This window comes from Mirounga leonina, unplaced genomic scaffold (assembly GCF_011800145.1).
Source record: "Mirounga leonina isolate KUSES-001 unplaced genomic scaffold, KU_Mleo_1.0 Mir_126, whole genome shotgun sequence".
Taxonomy (NCBI): Eukaryota; Metazoa; Chordata; class Mammalia; order Carnivora; family Phocidae; genus Mirounga; species Mirounga leonina.
In genome coordinates, this window is record NW_023270314.1 from 26,370,867 (window position 1) to 26,387,253 (window position 16,387).

At 46.6% G+C, this 16,387-nt stretch overlaps 1 protein-coding gene across 2 annotated transcripts in view; it reads left to right on the forward strand.

The window, feature by feature from the left end:
• The first annotated feature begins 828 nt into the window (after window positions 1-828).
• The window catches only part of BIN2 (bridging integrator 2), a 30,210-nt gene continuing 14,651 nt past the window's right edge, over window positions 829-16,387 (forward strand). The window contains exons 1-3 of one of the 2 annotated variants that reach the window (XM_035002642.1): window positions 829-954; window positions 7,774-7,854; window positions 16,315-16,369. In XM_035002642.1, coding sequence (XP_034858533.1) covers window positions 874-954; window positions 7,774-7,854; window positions 16,315-16,369 — 217 coding nt within the window. In that variant the 5' untranslated portion in view covers window positions 829-873. The remainder of the gene's footprint in view (window positions 955-7,773; window positions 7,855-16,314; window positions 16,370-16,387) is intronic. The other variant, XM_035002641.1, reaches the window with a different exon arrangement.

Sequence of the window (16,387 nt, forward strand, 5' to 3'; positions counted from 1 at the left end):
ATGTGATGTGGGCAGCCTCATTCCCACTTTCCCAGCCTGTGTCTGTCTTCACACCCCGCCTCCACCCGGGACACGCACCAGTCCGTACAGCTAGAGAAGTGTGCTCCGCTCCCCAGCGCGGGCTTCCAGTCTCTCCTCCTCAGTCCTTTCCTTTCCTAAGGACCCCCATTTCTACCGCTGGCTCGGTTGTTCCTCCCTTTCAAATCCCGATGTGGGGGCCTGTCCCTTCCCCCACTCTGCCCCTGCCAGTTCTAGGCCTACAGGCAACCTCTCCGGCAGAGGCTTTCCATCTTTAAAAACCGCAGCCTGGAAGAAGTCGAGCATTTAACCCGGCAACCCAGAAGACACGCGCATAGGAGTGAAACAACGTTTCTCAATACTCTTGCTAAGTGGAAATCGCAATCCTTCTACCCCACCGTTCCAGTTATTCCCCAGTGCTGATGGTTGTGGCGAATTGGCTGCAGGCACGGATAGGTCTTGGCCCACGTTAGAAAACTCTGTTCCGTGGGGCTGGTGCTCCCGTCCCTCCGGGCCGCGCAGCTTCGAGGCTGATTTTGAGGGAGCACCACCTGAGGGCAGGCCCGAGTTTCCAGCCTCCTCCTCCGAACAGGTGCAGCCCCCAGCCTGAGCTCCACAGGTCCCCCTGGGGGCCGGGGCTGAGCGGGGGTGGGCCTTGGGGGCGCCTCGGGGCCACCGGGGCTGCGCCGGGAGCCGCCTCGGGAGGAGCCTGGGCGGCGGCGGGGGTCGCGAGCGGCGGGGGGCGGGGCGGCCACGGCCACGGCCGGATGCGAGGCATGCCGGGAGCCGCACTTCCTCCTCGGGGGCCTCCAGAAAACCACAGGCCGCCGGGCCGGGCCGCCCGGAGCCGGCAGGATGGCGGAGGGCAAGGCGGGAGGCGCCGCCGGCCTGTTCGCCAAGCAGGTGCAGAAGAAGTTCAGCAGAGCCCAGGAGAAGGTAGGTGGCCGGGCCCCACCGCCAGCCGGTCCCGCCAGCCGGACGCGGTGAGAGGGGCGTGCAGTGAGCCCGAGGGGGCCTGGGCCGAACCGAGGGGTCCGCGGCTTCCCCCGCAGATGGGCGCGGGACTGGGTTTCCCTTAGAATAGAAAGATGTGAGAGAACGGAGGAAATCACCCGATCTTGGGCAAGGGTAGGGACGCAGAGGAGACCACAGTCTCCCTCAGGAACCCTAAACAAGACTCAGGCCGACCCGGGAAAGGTGGGAGAAAGGAACCAACGTTGGCAGGTTTTGTCGTGGCCGTCCAGGTACAGATGACGAAATTGAAGGTTTGAAGGGGATAATCTCCCCCAAAGTCATAAGGCAGCCGTGACCAGCTGTGCTATCAGCGAGGACCACCTAGTCCACAAGGACTAGAGTAATCCTGCAGGATTCTCTCTGTACCCACCCCTGCCGGGCCTCTGCGCGTTGTTGAAGCTGATGGAAGCCGTAGCCCGTATCTGCCCTTCTGTGCGGTCTCGGAGTTGGAAACTACCCGGCCCAGGGTGTTGAAGGAGCATCTCTTTCTAGATTGTGTTCTGGGTTTAGCTCTGGGTGGTCCTACTCCAGCACTAGCATTTAGGTAGGCTGTCGCCCTGCAACACTCCCCCACACATTTTAATGACATTCGTGTTTCTACCTGTCCAGAGTATGTCCTTCCCTTCTAACCTGAACCTCTCTGCTCTCCACCTATCAACACTCTTGGCAGATGAATCTCCTTTTTCTGTCTTTGAGGAAGCCAGGATCATGTGAAAGAGTGGAGGAAAAGGAGAGGTTTTGTGTGGCTAGACTTCATTACTTCACCTTACTCTTAACTTCACCTTGATCGTGGTTTCAGCGTCTTGAAAGGCTGTCTAGTTACAAATCTGATAGTGATCAGAGCCTGTGGGTAGGTCTGGTCAGAAGTGGTGTGGAGAACAGGAGGTACCAGCTGCACTATGGGTTGGAAGAACAAAGAAAACCCAGAAGGCCAAAAACTCATGGATAATAAGTATTTTTAAAAGATACAGCAGTTGGGGCGCCTGGGTGGCTCAGTTGGTTAAGCGACTGCCTTCAGCTCAGGTCATGATCCCAGGGTCCTGGGATGGAGTCCCACATCAGGCTCCCCCTGCTCTGTGGGGAGTGTGCTTCTCCCTCTGCCTCTGCCTGCCACTCCCCCTGCTTGTGCTCTCTCTCTCTCTGTCAAATAAATAAATAAAATCTTTTTTAAAAATGTATGGGGATTAACATAAGAATAAAAAAAATAAAAAATAAAATAATAAATTAAAAAAGACCATAAAAAAAATCTTTTAAAAAAAATAAATAAAAGATACAGCAGTTGATTTTACCTCATTCTTTCACCTTCTGTCCTCCAACCTATCATCAACACTATGCCCTTGGTTTGGGATTTCTCTCCTTTTCTAAGCATGGACTCCAAAGCCTTAGATAAATAATGTGCCTGCTCTGGGCTTAAGATTCTGCATCTGTAAAATGAGAGAGTTGATGTTCAATGATTTGGAAATTCAACGTGGTAAGTAAGGATACCAAAGCGAGAGAAGGGGCGAGGGTGCCTTGTACCTCAGAGGCAAATACCACCCAGATACACCCTGTTCTTCCTGGTCTGAACCCTGAGAAAACAGAGAGAGGAGCCACCTCACATCTGCCTCAGGGAACTTGCAGGTTAAGGCAGAAAACAGGAAGATGCTCTGCACCCAGACGTAAACATAAAGGCAGGCAGACACTGAACTTGGAGCAGTATAGAGTGGGAATGGCCTGGAATGTGGGGAGGAGCTCAACTCAGCCTGCCAGAGTCCTTGAGTCTTGGGAGGTTTTTGAAGGCGAGAGAGAGAGAAAGTTACTGTCAAAAGAAAGGACTCCCTGGAACACTTTATAGTTTTTTTTTATAAGCAGTTGGCTGAAATCTTCTGAGTAATATGTAGTAACTCAGGGGTCAAATAGTCAAATGGGTCAGATATCAAGTGCCTACGATTGACAAGCCATGGGAAATTAAGAAAGACACCATCTTTCTCTTTATGGAGCCAACACTCGCATGATAGGGTCTCACTTCATCTTTGCAACACTTTGAGCATGTTATTAACATCCCAATTTTAGAAATGAAGAAACGAGACTCAACAGAGATTGGCAAATGGCAGAACTATCACTGAAGGCCAGGTGTCCTGCCTTTGGATCCCCACCTCAGGCTGCTCTCTTTACAAGGCTCCTAATAAACCATCTGTGCCTGCCCACTTCCTGCCGATCTCTCAGGAGCAAAACTAGGAGGAGAAACACCTTTTGCCCAGGTCTCCTCCTCTGAAGAGCTAGGAGTGAAGGTCCAGTGACTGTTACACACAGGGAAGATGAAGCATTCTTGTTTTATTTTCCAGTTTCCACCCAGACTCAACATGAGACTGAATGTGTTTTTACAGCAAGATACTTCTTCACATTTCAAATGAATGCTTTCACCATCTGTTTGTGATTTCTCTGTGGCAAATCTCTCAGTTCTCTCTCCCCTGAGAAGGGGCATTGTTTACCACTTCTTTGTTGGTCTTTTCCTCTACTGACTTTTACTCAACTTGTCTCCCAGAGAGTTCTGTCAACAATACTTACAGAAAAATTCCTTTGTCCAGGATCCTGGGCTGGACCCGGGAAGGAATTTAGAGATGAGTAAGAGGCACTATCGCCTGCCAGAAGCTTCTAGTCTAGGGAAAAAAAAAAAAAAGGTTAAATGAGTCACCTGAGAGATCTGTACTCTGTGGGAATTCAGAGAAGAGAAAGACTGAGGAGAATTGAGGGAGGTTTTGTAGCAGAGGCAGAATTTGCGATGGGAACTGTGGCTGATGAGTAGTTCCTCGGGCAAGTGGTGGGGGAGCATTCCAGCTGAGGAATGCCAGCAGAAGCAAGGCCCGGAGTGTGGAAATCCTTGTAGGCAGAATAGTGAGAAATGCAGCTGAGCTGGAATAGGGAGTGGTGACAGAAAAGGCTAGAAAGTATATTAAGACCATGTTAAGGAAGAGCCTACTTTAGCATGTATCCTGAACATGAGGATTTCTCACATAAATTGGGCCCTATTCAAATTACCCCAATTGAGAGAGTTAACTAAAATATAATAAACGATTATGGGGAAGGGTCCTGGAAAAGAACTATATATCTGCAATGGTTTGTTTTTTTTTTAAGATTTTATTTATTTCAGGGGCACCTGGGTGGCTCAGTTGTTAAGCATCTGCCTTCGGCTCAGGTCATGATCCCAGGGTCCTGGGATGGAGCCCCGTATCGGGCTCCCTGCTCCGCGGGAAGCCTGCTTCTCCCTCTCCCACTCCCTCCGCTTGTGTTCCTGCTGTTGCTGTGTCTCTCTCTCTCAACTAAATAAAATCTTTAAAAAAAAAAAAAAGATTTTATTTATTTCAGAGAGAGAACGGAAGAGCATGAGCTGGGTGAGGGGCAGAAGGAGAGGCAGAGGGAGAAGCAGTCTCCCTGCTGAGCAGGGAGCCAGATGCGGGACTCGATCCTGGGACTCCAGGATCATGACCTGAGCCAAAGGCAGTCGCTTAACCAACTGAGCCACCCAGGCGCCCCTGAAATGATATTTTTTTTAAGCTTTTATCCTCATATCCCAATCTACGTAAACGTTACAATAGGTCAATGAACCCTGGAATATTCTTCACTTTTTTCACCAAGCATTAACATTTTGCCACATTCACTTTGTCTCATGTTCCTGTTTGTTCTCTCTAAATGTCTCTATTACCCTGGAGGCCGAATTCTTAGTGTAGAACTTTAGGGACTGACGTTGGGTGGGCTTTCATGGGGAAGTGACCCAAAGGTGGAATTTATTCATTCTTTTAGACGTTTGTTGAGAACCTGTACCTTCTCTTCCTGTCAGGGAGCTCTAGTTGAGGAAGAACGTCTGCAGCATAGTTCATGTGCCCTGATCCGCGGCAACAATTGACTTCGGGCCCAGGGCACTGGGTGATGCCTTCAAGGTGATCACACTCCTTTTTTCAGTTTCAGAATTAAAGGAGGGAGTGTTCAGCACACACACTCACACCCCTTAGAAGCCTTTTTGCCTTGAACTTTGTGGGAGCTGGGGCGATCGGGTGTGCCACATTAACTCTAGACTGAGCTGACCGTCCTTTCAGCCCCTTCCACCTAAGAAGAACCATGCCCCAGGCAAAGGAAGGGAGGAGTAGCAGGAAGGAAGTGAGAGCAGGCGCTTACCACTTAGACAAGGTGGTTTTGCAACTTTCTGGTAGAGGACGGTGTTTTGTTGGCGCGGGAGGGAGGGTCGGGTCCGGGAAGCCGGCGGAGTCGGCATACCCAGGGCCAGGTGTTTGATGAGGTGAAGCTAGAGACATAGACAGACATATGGCTAAACTGAGAAGGAAACAGACAGGTACTCCTAGGGAAGGAGTGGAACTGGACCTAGCAGTAGTGGATTTATATTGAGCGCTCCCTGCAGGGCACCACTGGGAAAGCGTTTACAGGTATAATGTCACTTAATCCTCCCAACTCCTGGAGATGCTGTTATCTTAGTGGGGTAAGGGGAGTTCTGTAAACGGAGGCTCAAGAGACGCATAGGCTTATTTGCCCAAAGGCTTATAGCCCCAAGTGTAAAGGCCAAGGTGGGGCATATATCTGTTTGACTCTGGAGCCCTTGATCATAACCAGTCCAGAGAGAGCTCCATAGAAGTGAGAGATGCTAACCCCAGGATTAAGAATGGGGACACATGGGTCCGAGGCTCTACATAGAGCCTTCCTTACTCCCAAGACCTGTGCACTTTTGCATGTGATTCAGAGCCCTTCAGGGTGAGACTGCAGTCTCCCCTTCTAGCTCCCTTACCCACCACTCCCCATAACACACCCTAAACCAGCCACACTGAGCCATCTCATGGACCTGTGTGAATATGGGTACTTTTCTGACTTTGTTCTCTCTCCACTCTCCCCCCTTATACTCCATTCCAGTCTAGCAAAATCTTTGTTTTTTTAAGGTTTTATTTATTTATTTGAGAGAGAGAGCGCGCGCATGAGCAGGGGGAGGGGCAAAGGGAGAGGGAGAAGCAGACTCCCTGCTGAGCATGGAGCCCAAGGCTTAATTCCAGGACCTTGGGATCATGACCTGAGCCAAAGGCAGACACTTAACCAACTGAGCCATCCAGGTGCCCTGTAGTTTAGCAAAATCTTAATTCAAGGCCCAGCCTGTTGATCCTCTCCTCCACCAGTCCCACTCGCCTTGCTGTTAGAAGTATTAAGTATCTCTTTGCTGGATACTGAGAAATCTAGATGAGCAGGGCAAGTGCCCAATTCTCAAGGAGCCCGCAGTTTAGAAGGAGACATAATTAGATAAATACAAATAATAAAACAGTAATAGAAGTGTATGCAAGGTGCAGAAGTTGCAAGCGCTTAGGAGGGAGTGATTAAATCAATTAACAGGATAAAGTAGATGTGGTTAAGTGTCATAAAGGATGTGGAATATGAATTGGGGTTTTTAAATTTTTTTTTAAGTTTATTTAAGTAATCTCTGCAGCCAGTCTGGGGCTCAAACTCACAACCCGGAGATCAAGAGTCACCTGCTCTTCTAACTGAGCCAGCCAGGTGCCCCTAAATTGGGTTTTTTTAGATAGTTGCCTGAGAGACAAGGAAGGGAAGGACATTCCAGAAAGAGGACACAGCATCTACAACAAGCTACAGTATGGCTTATTCAGGAAACTAATAAAGTGTTAGGGAGGGAGACCTGCAGGAAGGAGGAATAATGGGAGTTGAGGCTTACTGAGGAGTCAGATCATTGAGACCTATCTGCATACTAGAGTTTGAACTATAACTGATAGATACATATGGGCATTTAATCCAAATCTGTTGAGCAGATGGGTGGAGAATCATTAGAAGGTTTTAAGCTGCAGCATGATAGGCCTGTGGGAGCAGGCCAAGGCGAGAAACGGCGAGTGCTGAGAACCAAGCCATGACAGTGAGACTCGAAAGCATGGGATGGTTTCCAGAGATGGACACAGTGAGGGATTTGATGAAGGAGGTGAGAGAGAAGTAGTTGAGGGAAGCCGCTGAGATTCTTACTTGGAAGGGGGGTGCCTCCTTTCCAAATGGGGGCTTCAGGTAGTAGAGGCCCAGGCTTGCTTGCTTGTTTATAGATGAGTGTCCCCTGTGAGAACAGGCACTCTATCTTTTTCATTTCCCTGTCCTTTGCTTTAGCACTGAGACCAGTGTGGTGGTTGGCTCTCAGGTCCCCAGTGGAGAGCAGAGAGACACGGAGAGCATTCACTTCGAGCTGAATTTTAAATGTGTTATATCTGCTCCTCACAGTTTTCCACAAGGGCCCTCCCAAGAAAAGTCTTCTGCCTGCCTCTCTAACCTCATCTATCTAGAGGAATCTGTGGCCATGGCTGGAAGACTGTCTCTCAAGTGAAAAGTCTTCAACCTTCATGTTTTACCTTTAAAAGCAATGCACATTTTACATTCTTCTTATTAATCCCTGTTTTAATATAATACTTCCCTCCCCCCAAAAAACTCCCACTGTAAATAACAATGTCATTCCCGGCATATATGTACTATTTATTCCAGGCTTTATATATACCCCGTAGCACATTGCTGCATACCCCCAGGAGTATCCCAGTTTGAGAAGAACCACAAAATGTGATTTTTTTTTCAGCAATGTGCTATATTTTTAATTCCATTGGGCTGATAGGAACACACCCCTTCAACTGCATCTGAGACTCTGAGAAGCCAGAGTCACACGAGGCCAAAAGATGAGAGAGACTTGACTGTAACCTTATGGACCTTTCCAACTCACATTCCCAGGTACTGCAGAAGTTGGGGAAAACTGTGGAAACCAAAGATGAACGGTTTGAACAAAGTGCCAACAACTTCTACCATCAACAGGTAATCCGGAGGGTGGGAAAGGGAGGCTTGGAGGAAGCAAGAAGACAAGGAGGGCTGAGTGGCAGAAGAAGAGCAGGTCCTACAAACCAACAGGCATCTCTACTAAGCCATCCTCCCCCCAGGGGTAAGGGCCACAGGGTGATCTGCTGCTTACCCTTTCCCTGGCAACCAGAGAAACTTCCCTTTCCCGTTCCTGCTGCCCTGGGTTTTGGGGGACAGACAAGTACTCTTCTTTTCTCTTCGTGGCTCCCCCGGCTATGGTGGCATCACCAGGTCCTTAGACAAAGTTGCAGCAAGCCCCCGCCCCCTCTGCTTTTGGCTTATCACTTCGCCAGAGTGCCTCTGTCCCACCCTCCGGCTCTTCTCATCAGAGTTGCATCCTGTTTTCCTTGTTGCCTCTTTGTCCACTCCCTCTGCCTCACCTGAGCCCTCATTTCTAAATAATCCCTCTGGGGCGCCTGGGTGGCTCAGTTGGTTAAGCGACTGCCTTCGGCTCAGGTCATGGTCCTGGAGTCCCGGGATCGAGTCCCGCATCCGGCTCCCTGCTCAGCAGGGAGTCTGCTTCTCCCTCTGACCCTCCTCCCTCTCATGCTCTCTGTCTCTCATTCTCTCTCTTGCAAATAAATAAAATCTTAAAAATAAATAAATAAATTAATTAATTATAAATAAATAAATAAATAAATAAATAATCCCTCTGTCTTTCACCTGTCATTCTCCCCAGCAAACCTCCTATTCACCCTGTGCCTTCCATCTTCGCTGGATGCTAGGGTAATTTTATGTAGAAATTTCCAGTAAGAAGTGGAGAACGGGTTTAACCTCCCAGGGGATATTTCACTTCCCGTCTCCATGTGCCAGGCACTGTGCTGGGTGCTTTACACACATGATCTAATTTAACTGTCGTCTCAGCCCCAGAGGTTGCAGTCCCCTCTTTATTGTGGAAGGGGGTTATTAACTTACATGACTACGCAGTTGTCATGCAGTTCTACCACTTAACTCATCCAAGTTAGGTCACAGCTCATGGGTTAAGGACACAGTCGCCCACTAGACTGCTTCACTTCAGACACCAGCCATAAGCTCCGGAGCTCCCAGGCCCCCTGCCCTTCTGACCAACGCTACAAATTTGGGGGTTCCTACTAGCCACTCAGCTTCCACAATCCATGAGAACAACTCACAGAACTCAGGAAAGCGCTCTGTTTACAATTACTGCTTTATTACAAACCATACAAATCATGACCAGCCAAGTAAAGAGACACATAAGGTGAGGTCTGGGAGAGCTCCAAATGAGAAGCTTCTGGGTTCTCAAGACATGTCACCTTCCTGGCATTACCAACCAGGGAAGCGCACCCAAGCGTCAGGTGTCTAGACTAGTTTTTTTTTATTGTGATTTCATTACATAGTGCATCCATGGCCACATGATTGAATTTAATCTCTAGCTCCCTTTCTCTCCCCTCCACTGGAGGTCAGGCTGATATCACCTGTCTCAAAGCCCCAACCCTCTAATCACATGGTTCATCTTTCCAGCCTGCCCAGCCACCATCCTGAGTCATTTGTTTAGTATAAACTGACTCTGATCTGAGAGGCCCACAATGAATAACAAACACATTCCTATCACTTAGGAAATCCCAAGGAGTTAGAAGTTACTTCCCAGGAACTGGGGACAAAGGCCAGCCAAATTCTTTACTGGATGATATCAGTAAATTGAATTATATGGAAAATAATTCTCTAAAATTATATTAAAAGGACATTCACTATAATCTAATTCAGCAGTTGATTATATTAGAATCATTTGGGAAATGTATATATATATTTTAAAGATTTTTTTTTATTGAGAGAGAGAGAGAGCATGAGCTGGAGGAGAGGCAGATAGAGAGGGAGAGGCAGACTCCCTGCTGAGCAGGGAGCCTGATTTGAGGGGGGCTCAATGCGGGGCTCTATCCTAGGACCCTGGGATCATGACCTGAGCTAAAGGCAGACACTTAACCCACTGAGCCACCCAGGCACCCTTTGGGAAATATTTTTACATGTGAGATCTCTGGTAGTAGGGCTTGAGAATCTGTACTTTTAAACTTGTTTTAATGGAAGATTTCAAATATATGCACAGATAGGAAAACTTGTATAATTAATCCACATGTACATACCCATCTCTCAGCTTTAATAATTAATCAACTCATTTCTGTTTCCACCTACTTTCCCGCATCCTTGATTACTATGAAGCAAATTCTACGTATCATATCATTTTATCCATAAAAATTTCATTATCAATCTCTAAAGGTAAGGACTCTTTTAAAATACAACCACAAAGCCATTATCACACCTAAAAATATTTTCTATGAGATATTTACTCGTTACAACAAACCAGAAAGGACAAGAAAAACATGAATTAAAAAATCCTGATTTCAGGGCGCCTGGGTGGCTCAGTCAGTTAAGCATCTACCTCTGGCTTGGGTCATGATGCTGGGTTGGAGCCAAATCAGGCTCCCTTCTCAGGATGGAGCCTGTTTCTCCCTCTCCTTCTGCCCTCCCCCCACTTGTGTGTTCTCTCTCTCAAATAAATGAATAAAATCTTTTAAAAAAAATCCTGAGGGGTGCCTGGGTGGCTCAGTTTGTTGGGCGGCTGCCTTTGGCTCGGGTCATGATCCCGGAGTCCCGGGATCGAGTCCCGCATCAGGCTCCCTGCTCGGTGGGGAGTCTGCTTCTCCCTCTGACCCTACCCCCTCTTGTGCTCTCTCTTTCACTCTGTCTCTCTCTCAAATAAAATAAAATTAAAAAAAAAAAAATCCTGATTTCACACCCTCCCATACTACCACCACTGTTGTCTTATATCCTTACAATCACTCTGCTATGAATGTGTATGATCTTTAAGTAAATCCACAATAAATAGGTTTACAAAAGAGAGATTATTCCGTTGATACTGGTTTTATAACTTGCCCTGTTCAAAGTTAACAATACAATACAAATATCTTTTTTGATATCCCACTAAAATGTAAGATTAAGTGATACCTTCAAAAAGTAGCAATAATTTGTTAATATAAAATATCCAGTCAATATTCACACTCCCCTAATGATGTCATTTTTTTTTTTTTTTTTTTTAGTTTGTTTAAACCAGCAGCTTGTTGGCATGTTTAAGTCTCTTAGGTTTAAAGTTAAATCTCTTCATCTCCGGGGTTTCTGATCCCTCCCTTGTGCAGTTTGTTTGTCGGTGACACTAGATTGTTCTCCTGACGTTTCCTGAAGCCTCAGCTTGACTGATTGAGTCCCTATAGTACTGTTTAGCATGCCCCTCTGTCTCTGGTATTTTCTGTAAATTAATAATCAGATTTAGAGGCTTGATGAGATTCAGATTTTTGTTTTTGTTTGTTTAGGTGGCAAGAATACTTGTAATTTTTATAGGTGTGAGAGTTTTCCATCTGGAGGCACATAATGTCTGCGTGTCTCCTTTTTGTGTGACGTTAACAGCCTTGGTTAATCATTAACTAGGGAATCTATGTTTTGTATTAAGTTTCCAGGTAATGATGATGTAGTAGCTAGTCTGAGAACAGCATTTGGCAATCACTGATTTAGTCTAACTCTGGGGAGGGAAATAGGATCTGCGAAGGAGGTCATTTAATCAAGGTAAAAGCCTAAGAGTTGCAGAGCTGGGATTCCAACTTAAACCCTGTGCCCTTCCCCCTGCCCCTCACTAGGAGGCCTCTGGGGGCATCTGCTCAGCGGCAGTGACTGTTCTGCTTCTAACTGCAGCATGAAAAGAACAGGAATCAGTAAGTCGACACCCACATCAAGAGGGTTCTGCCTCTTGGCCCATTCTGTACCTCGGTCTTTCCTCTTCTCTCTGCCTTAAAGGATGGATCGACCAATGGCAGGTGTGTGGGTAGAAAAGGTAGGAGATGAAGGAAAGACCATCAAGAAGAAGAGGATCAGATAGATGTTGACAGTCCCCTCAGAATTTCTGGGTGAGCCCACCAACTGAATGTCACTTGAAGGGGAGAGAAGCTAGATTTGAGAAATGAAATGGAGGTAGAATAGGAAAAAGGGAAACTTCTCCCGAGAGAAGCATTTTCCTCCAGTGACTGGTATTTGAGCATGCGTGAAAAGCTCATTTCACAAGCATGTCACGGGAGCCTGCTGCACACCAGGCACCATGCTACATTCTGGGACTTCGATGTGAACAAGACAACATGCCTGCCCCCAGACTCTCACAGTTTAAGGGGAAAGACAGTGACAATGCAGTCCGGTCGGAGACTGGACCTGGGGTGGCTAAGATGAACAAGAAGGAAAAAAACAAGGTCAAGAAGATTGAGAGTGAAGTATTCCAAAAGGTGGACCAGTTGGTCACGTGCCCAGGGCCTTACCACAATCAGCTTGTAGGAGAACTTTTCGTTAATAGATAAATACCACTCCCAAACTTCCCAGCCTGATTCCAAGGCCTTGCCACTTGCCTGGGTTCCTAAGCAAATTTCCATAGGTAGTTTTCCTTGAGGGCTCTGCTTTGCTTCCTCTTCAAACCATATTAAATAGGAAGAATTGTTTTCCTCAAGCAGCATTTTAATTTCTGATTTCTGGTAGTGACAGCTGCTTCCAATTCATTGCTTTTAAAATCAAACCTTGGGGCGCCTGGGTGGCTCAGTTGTTAAGCGTCTGCCTTCGGCTCAGGTCATGGTCCCAAGATTCTGGGATCGAGCCCCGCATCGGGCTCCCTGCTCCGTGGGAAGCCTGCTTCTTCCTCTCCCCTGCTTGTGTTCCCTCTCTCTCTGTCTCTCTCTGTCAAATAAATAAATACAATCTTTAAAAAAATAAAAAATAAAATAAAATAATAAAGTCAAACCTCTTGGTGATGCCTGGGTGGCTCAGTTGGTGAAGCCTCTGACTCTTGATTTCGGCTCAGGTCATGGTCTCAGGGTCTTGAGATCAAGCCCCACATTGTCCTCTGTGCTCAGCGGGGAGTCTGTTGGAGATTCTCTCTATCCCTCTGCCCCTCCCACTGTTTGGGCATGCGTGCTCTCTCTCTCTCTCTCTCTCTCTCTCAAATAAATAAATAAATAAAATCAAACAAGCTTCTTGTCTCCCTTCAGGACCTCCATCAAATCAAGCACTTTTAGCACTCGCTTAGGATTGATCATGCTACTTACTGTTTTGCTGAGTGTTTGGGTTTCTCTGAGTCCATTTCTCTCCAGCAAGTGGGGAACCCCAGGACAAGGATTTTCTTAGCACATAGCTTTGTCTGCCTAAGTGCTTAGGACAAACTTCCAGAATGAGTGGTCCATTAACTGAGGGCTGGGGCTGTTTGCGTAAGGGATAGGAAGGACGAACCCAGACTCTTTATGGGGTTACCAAGAATTTGGCATGGATTCAGAGAGCCAAACTGATAAAATCATAAGCTACAGGGCTAGAAATGGTCTTACCCGACATTTATAGAGGAGGAAAATAAAGCCAGAGAAGTGGAATAACTTGCAGGTTTTTGACTCTCAGACAAGTGGGAACCTAAGACTGTGCCAAGTTGTATCTGTCAAGAAAGATGCTGGGATTCTTCAGCCTGGAGACATTTTGGGGCGGGGGGACAGGGACAGACAGGCCAGCAAAATAAAATGACATCCAGTGGTGTCCCACCACACACACACACACACACACACACACACACTACATCTCCTCAAAGGAAAGAGCAAGAGCATAAAGAAAGAACTTTGACCTAGAGGTTTGATCCTAAAACACAGAAGTGGAGTTGGCCTTTTGTGAGGTGCAGTGGAAGGCAGAAGGCATTCACATTTTATGGACTCTGGTATCAATAGAACCCCCTGGTTTTGAACAACGTACATACAGCCTCCATAGTCATGCATGGTAGCCTTGATTACTGATCCGATTTTTCAGGCCATATAATATCTAATGGAGAGAAACAATTTTGATTTCATTTGTAGAAATTATGCAAGATGATTTAACAGCTTTTGTTACTTAGATGTGTATTTTGGAGATCAAATCTTCATGGTGAAATAAAAAGTTGAGCCCATGTTCTTTTCTTTCAAAAAAAGAACTTGAAATCCTTGTTAATTTTTATAATCCTCAAAACTCTTTCAGAACTCTCTCAAACTTTAACTATCACATTTTTAAAACTCTCAAACTTATACCCACCTACCATATCCATGTTTAAAAGATTTTTTTGTATATTGAACATCTTGGACTACTTAAACTTTTTTCCCATTAATGAAAAAGCAAAGAGGAAATGAAACATCCTTCCTGGTGAATGCTGAGTGTTTCTGAATTTTGGTGACTGACGGTCTCCATCGTGCTATTGAAAGCACTTCCTCAAGGTCACCAGTGACCTCCAGTTACCAAGTCCAGTGACTGTGACTGGTTCTTCCTGCACTCTAACCTCTCTGTAGCATCTGGCCCCTCCTTGGTCATTTCTCTGACACTCTCCTGATCCTCACTTGCTGTGATACACCACACAATGTCGGCTCTTCTCCTAACTCTCTGACAGTGTCTTCGACTCCCTTGAGACTATCTGTGAGTTCGTGTCCCTTGAGTCCTGGCATTGAGCCCCAAGGACTTTTAACCTGAGGTATGGTCAAGAATTTGGGCTGGCTTAGAAGTAAGGCAGAAAATGTGGATGAAATAATTAGTCCAATTTTCTTTGACCGACTTGACCTAGATTTTCTGCTGCTAAATTTACATAATAATGATCTTTCCTGCAAAGATTTCCACAGATGAAAAAAAAATTAAGATTTATTTATTTGAGAGTGGGGGGAGGGAGGGGCAGAAGGAGAGAGAGGGAACCCCAAGCAGACTCCCTGCTGAGCATGGAACCCAACATGGGGCCGATCCCACAACCTATGAGATTATGACCTGAGCCGAAACCAGAAGTCAGACGCTTAACCGACTGAGCCACCCAGGCGCACCCCCCAGATAAAAAAAATTTTAATGTAAGTTGTAAGATAGAATTTTCTGATTTTCAGTTTTTCTCCCATATATTTTTGTTATTGTTGTTAAAGATTTTATTTATTTGACAGAGAGAGACACAGCGAGAGAGGGAACACAAGCAGGGGGAGTGGGAAAGGGAGAAGCAGGCTTCCAGCCGAGCAAGGAGCCCGATCCGGGGCTCGATCCCAGGACTCTGGGATCATGACTGAGCCGAAGGCAGACGCTTAACAACTGAGCCACCCAGGTGCCCCTCCCATAATTTTTTTTTATACTGTTGGTATGTTCAATAGCCTATCTAGTGCTGAAAACAAGCAAAACAAATGAACAAGTTCACAAGTGCTTTATGGTGTACGCATAATGAATCTTAGCTTGAATACTCCTTCCCCGAAACTGTTGTGAGGCTCACTGTTCTGACCCATAGGCCCTGCCCTGTAGAATACACTAAAGTGGGCTGCCCCTTTCAGTCCAGGCCCACACTCCTGAAGTCAGGCTCCAAATGTCAATAGTCTGACTTCAACTCCCTTCTCACACAACAACTCCTAGAAACTGGAGTCCACACAGAGGAAAGAGACCAGAGTCAGAAGGGGCTTTAAATAACAGAGAGAGCCTATGAAAGAGAAGACTCGGTGCAGGGTCTGGGAAAGATGTCTTCCAAGATATGTGCAAGAGTTATCAGATCTATTCTGAGTACAGAAGGCCAGCCCGAGACCAGTGGGCCAGAGTTCTAGTAGAACTATTTAAAATTAAAGCACAACCTCAGCAAGAAGTCAAGAGTTTCTGCTTGCAGGAGGTATTCAAGAAGCGGAGGCTAAATGAATATTTGTCAGAGTTCAGACAAAATGGTTCATCTGTTGGGTTGAGATTTGAACTTCCAAACTTACATGATACCTTCCTCTCCTTTTCTCCCTTCTTTTTTTCCAGGGAGGAGACCTAATCTGTGCTTGGGAGGCCCAGCCAAAAAAAAAAGAGAGTTCAGACACAGGAGCGAAGATAGGATTGGGTAGATGGATAGAGCTATAGATGAGGCCATTGGAGTTGGGACTGAAGGAGAATCAGGGATGAGCCATTTGGAAGAGAAGTGTAAAGCCCGTGACTGATGGAAGGGAAGGGTGAAGGGAGGCAAGGCAGAGAAGGATGTCGGGGGAGAAGAGGAATGGCCTGTGTGAGGGTTCACGGGAGAAAGAAGGCCGAGTGTCTACAGAAGATGGTGATGGTTTACTTACCCAGAGAGGAAGGTATAAGCCAGAGGGTCACATAGATAGCGTCACCTAGGACACCTAAATTTCAGCAGAGGAACTGGGGTACAGGCTTTTGTTCGCCAGAAGGAAGAACAGGAAAGAAGGCCTGCAAGTGCCATGGGAATAATCTCCAAACAAAAACTGCCCCCAAAAAGACAACCTGCAACTTCTTGGTAAAGAGAACAGAGGCTAATTAATAACATTTGCAAATTCCAGGATTGATTTCTCCTTTTAACCTACTCTTCTACCTTCACCTCTGAAGCATCTTTCCAAATGTATCTCTCTGGTCACCAAAAGCACTTCTCCCTTGCAGGCAGAAGGCCAGAAGCTCTACAAGGACCTGAAGAACTTCCTTAGTGCAGTCAAAGGTGGGTAGTGTACAGCAC